The 9,732-nt window shown below is 41.2% G+C and overlaps 1 protein-coding gene across 1 annotated transcript; it reads left to right on the forward strand.

Annotated features, from left to right (window-relative positions):
• Window positions 1-326: 326 nt before the first annotated feature.
• Window positions 327-9,197, forward strand: LOC144888156 (tyrosine-protein kinase SYK-like; the record flags this gene model as incomplete). Its single annotated transcript, XM_078769677.1, is given in 3 exon segments — window positions 327-1,587; window positions 6,041-6,201; window positions 9,065-9,197. Coding segments are annotated over 3 exon segments (687 nt in total), but the record flags the coding sequence as incomplete, so codon positions are not given.
• Window positions 9,198-9,732: the final 535 nt, after the last annotated feature.

Below are 9,732 nucleotides of genomic sequence, written 5' to 3' on the forward strand. Positions count from 1 at the left end.
TGGGATCGCTGTTCACAGTCTCCAGCATGTCCTGTGCGATCTCCAAACGGAGTTGCTTCTGCTCAATCGTTAGCAGCTTTGGTACAAACTTCGCTGAGATTCTCCTGAAGCCCAAATCCTCCTTCATAATGGAATGAACGGTGTTGAATCTTGCAGATCGTTTCCACTTGGGAATCGCCAAGCTTTACACAAAATTTGATGCAGTAGCGTTGTTCAAGTTTTTCCGTCATTTTGTCAAAAACGAAAATCTGACGGCGCTCACTTACATGTCCTCACTCATCGGCGGTCTGCCGTCGAATGACAGCTTCTGCAGGTGGGAAAAAATTCACACGTGCGCATTAGGATCGCCTACATACGTGCACCAATCAACGCCTCCCTAGCTTCTTTTTTTTTACGCACGAAAAATAAAGGTCGGATACTTTTTGAACACAGTAGTATATAAGCCAGGCAACACACTATGCTTTTTCTTGTGGGGATGCCATCTGCAGTCGATATGACGTCATGTGTCAGAGGAGACACCTGGAACCAAACAAAGTAAATAAAACTTTTTAAAATGTTCTTTCATAAGCATCAAACAACATTGTTATATCCCATTTTGTTATTTAATTATCACCGTTTCAATCTGAAACAGTAATTTGTGGACAGCCTGTAGATAAACTGGCTGGAGAATAGCTTCAGGGAAATTCAACTGAATTATCCTAAGGAAATGCCCAAATTTTAGAGCAAATCGAGACCAATTTTGAGGCGTGTTATGGACATTGTTATAAATCTCCTTGTTTCGTGTGCTGTTCATGACTTGTTTCCTTCTTGCAGATTCCTAGCGATCCTCCATCAAGACGAGCGAACCGAGGGAAGTAAAGAGAAAAAAGGGAAATATATCCATCATAAGATTAAAAATAAGCAGTCACAGATTATCTTTCAAACTGATGAAAGGGAAAAGGTGAAAAGGAAAGTATGAGGCATCTCTATCACTCAGTGTGAAGCAAGTACATTACGTTATAGGTTATGTCACGTGAGTACGACTGGGTGGGTGAAATCCATGCAACTGCATTTTTGTACCATATTGAATTGACTGGAAAATAGATCACCAAACGTACGTAAACATAGATACGTCATAAAAGAAAGAGCGAGACTTCATTTTACAAGGAACCCTGAAATATTACACAGCCGAACATACAGCAAACGACTTTGGGAATGGAAGCCTCGGATCTCCCTTACTACTTTGGTCAGATTACTCGGGACGAGGCCGAGACACTTCTCAAAAATAATGGATCCGATGGGACTTTCCTCTTGCGTCGCAGTGGGGCCTCCATCGGGGGATTGACCCTCTCGGTGTTACATGATGGACGGGCCAGACACTACTCCATTGATCGTTTATCAGATGGGACGTTCGCCATTGACGGAGGCCGAGCGTTCTCGTCCCCTCGTGCGCTGTGTGGGGCCTACAGCCGTCCATGCCCGGGGATGTGCTGCGAACTCCGCAAGCCCATTTTGCGGCAACAAGGGTCCACTCCGCTCTCGAGCCAGTTCGAGGACGTTGGGGAGCAGATGATACGGGACTTCGTTAAGAAAAAGCATGGCCTTGAGGTGATGTGCAACAAATTGTTGTGTTGAATCATTTCATTGTACTCTTTCCCTTCTGCACATTGTTCATTCGTTATTTTATGTTGATGAAACACTAAAAGCTGCCGAAGTAATATTTTATGGCCAATGGTACTTTAGAGGTAATCTTGTTTTTTCATGACCTTGCCGTTTATGGCAAAACCATAACTTCACAAAATCAACAGTATAAATTTATTGACTTTCTTGGCACATATATTGTCCTTCAGGAAGATTTCTCCTGGATAATCTGTGTTGTCTCGTTACGTAATATGCGTCCAATATGCTGTAGTTCAGATAAAGGCCTTGAATTTCTGTCTTCCTCCTCAAAATGAGACATTCAGCGAACTATATGTTACTTAATTTCTTTAATTGTCTAAAGGAATTTGCATCAATCTATTGTATTAATCTCACCTATTAAAGGTTGAACAACAGCATCAAGAGAAGATTTTAGACAATATATACAACAGCACAATCATGTTTATTTCATAATCATTTCCATTTTATGAACAGGTTCTGTTGTACAACCAAAACTATACCAGATTCTCCTGTCATCTATCCTGTCATCTAAAAAAATGTTCATCTATTACTAAAAGGAGAAGCGTCTGTCTGTGTGTGCGTGGCCGCCACGTTTTAGTCTAAAGGGTTCCTGCTGTCGTAGGATAATAAGAATGTTAAGTTGGTGGGAAAACTATAACAATGGATTTACTTTGAACACAAATTTGTGTCTGTTTAATCATGATGCCGGTTTTAAACACTCTCCTTCCAGGGAGTGAAGAGGAAGAAGCTGGATTTAGAGTTTTAATGTAGCGGTTCCAACGGGATGACAGCAAGAACCCTTTACAATAAAGCTTGTTGGACAGTGAAGGAGCACACAAAGTTATATACAGTAATACGTATCGAAGTAATAGAAAAAAATATCACAGTATATGGAGGGATCATGACGATAGCAGTAGTTATACAACAACTACAGTAGTGGCAAAATATTGGCACCCTTGCACTTTTTTCAAATAATTCACAATTTTCGCTAAAAATAAGTTTAAATTGACAAAAGTATTTGGTGTCCACAATTCTTTATTTCACTGTTAATATTACAGAACCTTTGTTTTTAATTCAGAACTGAATATATCCTTTTAAATCAGAAAATAAAAAGAAATGGCATTGACAAAATTATTGACATCTGATACTTAATATTTGGTAGCACATCCTTTGGACAAAATAACTGCAGTCAAGCACTTCCTATACCCATGAATGAGCTTCCTACACCTCTCTACTGGCAGTTTGTCCCACTCTTCTTGTGCAAACTGCTCCAGTTCTCCCAGATTTGAAGGGTGCCTTCTCCCAACTGCTGTTTTCAGATCTCCCCGCAAGTGTTCAATGGGATTTAGATCTGGACTCATTTCTAGGCACTTCAGAACAGTCCAGCGTTTCGTCTTAAACCATTCCTGGGTGCTTTTTGAAGTGGTTGTCCTGCTGCAAGACCCATGACCTTTGACGGAGACCCAGCTTTCTGACACTGGGTTGAACATTGCGCTCCAAAATGCCTTGGTAATCTCCTGATTCCATGATGCCATCATGATCATGAAAGTAACCTGTTGGTGCCGGTTGGTTTCCTTTTAACCAACGTTTTTATGGCCATCAGGCTTCCGGTAAACCTCCAAAAAGGCTAATTTGCTTTCTTTTTCAATTTCATTTGTAAAGCTAATGCTTGAAAATACCCGACTGAGTTGCCCAAGAAGGTGGTCGACCATGTCTCTGTGCAAAATGGCAAAAGTGTCATCCACTTATCTGATCCAGTATCATGGGAGCCAATTCTCATGAGACTCGAAAATCTTTTGTTCAAGTTCCTCCATCACCAAGTTAGCCACAACAGCAGGGACCGATGAACCAATAGCTGTGCTAAATATTTGTCAATACAGTGTGTTAAAACATCATAGCTTAAGGTTGGGCTATTTAGACATCTTCAGCAGGCTGGCAACATCCTCAGGTGTTAATTGGCTGTTCTGACGGGCCATTTTCCAATCACTAAAATGATTCAAATGATTGAACATGACCCTCACTGTCAGATTGACCCACCCTTCCTAGTCATACTTGATCGCTCCTGGGCTTCGTGTCTTTTGCACCCGAGAAGGTGGAGAATTTTCTGTCAACCCTCGACTCTGACTCTGCTACTGGACTGGATGGCATCAGCTCTCGTATCCTAAAAATCTGCTCTGCTGCTCTTGCACGTCCAATCTCTGCTCTCTTCACCCTCTCATTTGCCTTCGGTCATCTTCCATCTGCTTGGACATCTACCCACATCACTGTATTACTCAAAAATGTGCAAAAACTGATCCCCTAACTACAGACCTATCAGCTTACTTCCAATCATCAGCAATATCATGGAATCCATCATTACAGTTGATATGAAATCCTTCCTTTTCTCCAACAACCTCATCTCAGATCACCAATTTGGTAGCCTGGTGGTGAGTTAACAGTTAAGGTGGCAGGCTTAAGATCCTAGGGTCTTGAGTTCAATCCTCTGTCGTTCCATTGAATTAACACCAGGTGGGTCGACTAAGCCTGTTGTCCTTCCTAGGTTGGTAAAATGAGTACCAGCTAGCTGGTAATGGGGGCATTGCATCAGCGGCACAGCCATGCCCCCAGAAAATGATGCAGCCAAGCAACCACAGGCTGCTTACAAGTTAATAAATAAAACCAATTTGGTTTCAGACCATGTCACTCCACCTTGGATATGCTGCTTCTACTCACCCAACAATGGATGGAAGCCCTCAATGTCAGACATTAAATCAGGGCCTTCTCTCTGGACATATCTTGGGCTTTCAATACAGTTTGGCATCCTGCCTTACTCTCCAAACTCTCTGCCTATGGCATCCAAGGCCAACTCCATACATGGCTTCTGACTTCCTCTACTCTCGTAGCCAACGTGTAGCTCTCAATGGAACCATTTCGTCTGCTCTCCCTGTCCAGGCTGGAGTGCCCCAAGGCAGTAGTCTGTGTCCGATCTTATTCCTGATTTTCATTAATGATGTCTCTGATTATCTGGAAAATCCCCATTATCTATTTGCTGATGTCTCCACCCTCATCCTTCAGACAGGCAGGCTGCAGCCTCTTTCCTCTCTTCAGACCTTGAAAAAATCACAAGATTGTCAAACACTTGGAATATGTTTTTCAATCTGGGCAAACCTCACTCTCACTATCTCTCTCCGAAAGGACCATTTGGCAAACCCTCTGATCTACTTTCTTAACAATCCTCTTGAGGAAATTCAGTCATTCAAATTACTGGGTCTCACTATCACTATCAGCCACTATATTTCTTGGGCAAACCACATTTCAAAGTTGGCCTCCAAAGCTAGTTGTCGTCTGGGCATCCTTAGCAGACCTGAACTCCTGTCCACCTACAAGACAATCATCTGCAGCTTGATGGAGGAATGCTCTCCCATCTGGGACGGCTGCCATGTCTCACATCTTCCTCAACTCGAAACCATGGAAACCAAGGCCTTCAAGATCATTGGCATCTCCCTCGCTGAAGCCCACTCCATGGAACTATCACTTTTCCATCGCAGACAGGTCAGTTGTCTCTCTATCCCCTACCGTCTCCTTTCTGATCTTGCAGCCTCTGCTCTTTCCATGCATTTCATTTCTTTCCGTGCATCTTTCCGTGCATTTGACATTTGATTTCCTTTGACCCTTCCTCCCCCCAGGTTTCTGCAGGATACATACAATCCAGCATCACCCCCTTTCTTCTGAAACTACCTAAATGCAGGGTCATTGCCCACCCCACTCATCAGTTCCTCTTTTTTCCCGCATGTAGAACCAACTTCCACATTCTCTTCAATCTCATTTGTCCCTCCAGGACCTCAAGACAGCTGTTCACCACCATCTCAGATCGTCCCCAATCCAAAACCATGATCTTTCTTACCCTCGTTACCTTCCTCACTCACCCAAAGCCCTCTTCCTTCCAAACTTCCAGTTTTTCCTTCCGAAGAGTTTCCTTCCTTGTCCATCTTGTCCCCTTCCTCTTTCTGCTGTTATTTGTCGTGTTACATCCTGATCCATTCAGTGCAGTCCAATGTTTCAGCCACACTAGAGCGGTCTTCATCAGTGGCTACATGTATTGTTTTCCATATTACTCACAATGTAGTACCCTCACAATGTATGCAGCACTAAAACACTAAACACCTTCAAAATTTCCCAGAACAACTTCATTATGCTCATTTTCATCTATAAATACACATTTTTATACCATGCATGTTTCATGAGTTCCAGTCTGGGTGTGTACAATTTCAAAGTTTGAGTTATTCATGTAAACCTTACGTACGTAAGTAAATTTCTTCCGCAAATTTATTTTTTGATAAACCTATAAATAACTTCCAAAGTTATAATCTGGGTTTTCTCTTATTGACAAACGTTCCTTGTTTTGTTCCTGTGATCCACGTAGGGAGCTGAGGCTGAGAGATTGATCAAGAATCAGAGAGCTTCACTGGAGACCATGATCGTTAAAGACTTGCATGAGAAGATGCCCTGGTTTCACGGAGAGATCAAACGTGAAGAGGCAGCTGAGAGACTTGCTGCCAAAGGCAAAGGGAATGGTCGCTTCTTGTAAGTGTCGGAATATATTGCAGAAGTCCCAAAGGGACGAGTGTTTATGTTATGAGAGTTGACAAGTGGGTCTGTAGCCCTACCACTTACTCATGCCAGGCTTTGCACTTAATGATTACTCTTGTACCTTCGAAGATAAACCCAACTACTGATAAATTAAACCTCAACCTCTGAGGTTAAACCTCAATTAAACCTCTGAGATAACCTCAGAAAAAATGATAAATTAAATATCAAACAGGAATTGGAAAATTATATGTCGTAAAGTAAGATGAAGAGCTCCTGAATCTCAGGGATGCCCACCTCACCCATAGCAGCTCGATAACGAACCATAAAACAGCTGTGTGTGGGTGGCATGTGGAACACGGGCCTATTGGCAGAGATTGGGTGGTGGGCAGAAAATCACAGAAATACCATTGAATTTGAAAAAAGAAAAAAACACACCTGAGATGTGGGTTTTGTCTGTTCGGGTAGCACGTGGCAGCCAGTATCACCAAGTGACGTTTATTGGCACGTGTTGCGCATTGCTGCTCGTATAATTTCGGGTCATGACCTCATTTTTCATTTTCAAATCACATGGCTGGATAATTTTCTCAACATATATTGGAAACCTGCATCTACCAGACAGCTCCATGCCACGCTACCTGCTGCCCTGAAATATCTGTGCGCCACTCACCTTCTGTCAAATATGATTTGCTGTCGCATGCCACTTGCACCCAGTGTTTTTTTCAACTATCAGCTTGAAGCAGGTGAAATTCCCTCTAAGCCTCTTCATTAGACCCATACACTACAGATTGCAAATCCTCTTACCAGCATCTCCACTGATTTGCCTCCTACTTTACTTTTCCACTTAGGGTTAACATTTCAAGCATCACAATTAGACTCAGATTTTAAAATTCTACTTGCACATAACTCTCCAACAAATGTTTCTCAAACTGTTGTCGAATGAAGCACATCTGCATGAGTCTTTCCTCAACATCAATCCATTTCACCCCGATTTTCTACCAAAATGGGCCCCATAGCTCTCTTCGTTTGGTGTATGTTTGAACTTTCAAAAAACAAGACACTCCAGAGAGGGACACTCCGAAAAAAGAGGACTCTCTTTTCAAGAGTTTATTTTATGTATTGAGAAATCATATTGGCAGTCTCATTGGGTGTGCTCCACACCTCGATTAACTTTGGCTGCAAGCCGCCATTTTTCCAGTCAAAGTACTTATTGTGCTTGTCTGAGTTCACATGAGATTGTAAATCAATAGTACGGTACCTTTATTTGCCACAGAGACGTACATACCAAGCACTCTGTTTCCCATTATTTTCGACCACTTCGAATGGGAATTTTGTCGAGTTCTGTTGTGAATTTACTTTCGTTTTGGCATTGTAAATAGTACTTGAAGAAAATCAAACAATGGTACGGACTCAGAAAAGACACTGAATCGCGGACTGGGCATGTCACTGGACTCTCTCTCTCTCTCTCTCTCTCACTCTCACTCTCTCTCACTCTTTCTCACTTTGAGATTGGACAGGAAGTCCCAGACATTTTTTAGATATTAAAAAAACCCAGCTGGATGGAGATTTAAGGAACAAAAAGGAGGACATGCTGAGGGAAAAACCATACATATGGTAAGCCTATTTATCACATTGATGCTGTCTATTTAAAAAATGGCAACTGCTGTTAAAAAAGTCAATTACACCGCTGTCAACTTTATCACCTTGGCTTACAAACATTGGTTGTTAAGGAAGAGCTGGCTTTGCAAGTGATTAGCGATGAATACAGCGATTCTTATGTATGAAGATCAGTGATTTATACAGCGATTCGTAGGTATGAAGCTCCATTGAACAGAAACCGTTATGATCTGTTCCAAGGCAAGGCATTTTTTATTAGGCCGAAACAAAATGGCAGATTAAGAACCCTCCGAAGAGAATGCACGTTGACCAAGGATAAGCCTGTGTTTGGTGTTATTTTAATAAGGCTGTTAATTATCTGCAAAAGATGTGTTTAACTTTACTTAAACACCAGTTTTCATTAATGCACTCCCTTGGAGTTCCACCACTCTGTATGCATGCAAAGTTTCGGGCCGCTCGGTTTCATGGTTTTGGAGTTGTGGAGGAAACACACACACGGCGGGAGATGGCTGTTTGCAATCATTTCTGCGTGTGTCTGTCCGGGCCCTAACTTTTTTACCATTTGAGCTTTTGTCATCAAACCTTCAACAAAGCTTTTTATGAGAATATGGAGAAGTCAAATTAATAATTTTGTCAAAAGGTCGAAGGTCAGCCTCACCTAAAATCATAAATTTCCATCCAATTGATCTGTAATTTTAAGTTATCATTTGAATTTTGTCATTAAATTTTCAACAAAGCTTCATTATGAGAATATGGAGCAGACAAATTAATAATTTGGTCAAAAGATTAAAGGTCAGCATCACATAAAATCGTCACTTCTCATTTTGTTAACTTAATTTTTTTGGGAATTTACATATTGGGTCACTGAGTTGTTGTTTTTTATTAAAAGGTCAAAGGTCAATGTTTTGGTGAAAGATTAAAAGGTCAACTATTTTCATTGCATAAAATCGTCAACTTTCATCCGATTGTTTTTGAATTTGAGCAGGTTATTTCATAATGGGTCACTGAAGCATATTGCTTTTCATGTCAAAAGGTCTAGATTGCCTAAAATTGTCAATTTTTCGTATTTGATTTTTGCTGTTTTTGTCATGCAGAAGAAGAAGTCTGAATACAAAGCGGACTCGGACGTGCTTTGCATTTTAAGATTTTTTTCTAGTTACTATTGTTGCTAATGGGTTTATAATTACAATGATTATATTGTTTGTTACAATAGCAAGTTTTGTGGAATATACTGGTTTTACAGACTTCGCCAGCGAAAGTCAGGATTTGTCATCAGCCTTTGGTACAAGAAGAAAGACTATCATTACACGATCGACAGAGACAAGGCAGATCGACTGTCCATTCCTGAAGGAAAAAAGTTTGACACCCTGTGCCAGGTTCAGTTTCAGTACTTTCTTGCTTATTTAATACTTTTTGCCTCGTACCACATCCAAAATACACAGGAATGCTATGCATTTGAAGAGGTGTTCCCAGGTGTCCAGTGTGGTGGATTCCGAGTTAATTAATCTTTTCACAACAGTACATTGTGCTTCTGCTATTCCTCCGCAATAACATCATTATGAACTACTTAGCAATTTCCCAAGACAATTTCAAATTAATATCGTGATTATTTTTCCTTAGACATTGTTTTTGTATTTCATGCAAATGTCACGACTATAATTACCTCCACCACCAAAGGTGGATTGAGGTTATGTTGTCACCCCTGCCTGTCTGTCTGTTTGTGAACAAGATATCTCAAAAAGTTGTGGACGGATTCGGACGAAATTTAGCAGAGATGTAGCATATGTGACAAGGACGAAATTATTAGATTTTGGTGAAGATCCGGATTCGGATCCGGATACATGAATTTTTAGAGTGAATCTCCACCATTGGGAGATAGGGCCATAAACGTAGCAGGATATCTCAAAAGGT

Source organism: Myxine glutinosa, unplaced genomic scaffold (assembly GCF_964187855.1).
Source record: "Myxine glutinosa unplaced genomic scaffold, kmMyxGlut1.1 SCAFFOLD_3975, whole genome shotgun sequence".
In the NCBI taxonomy this organism is placed as follows: domain Eukaryota; kingdom Metazoa; phylum Chordata; class Myxini; order Myxiniformes; family Myxinidae; genus Myxine; species Myxine glutinosa.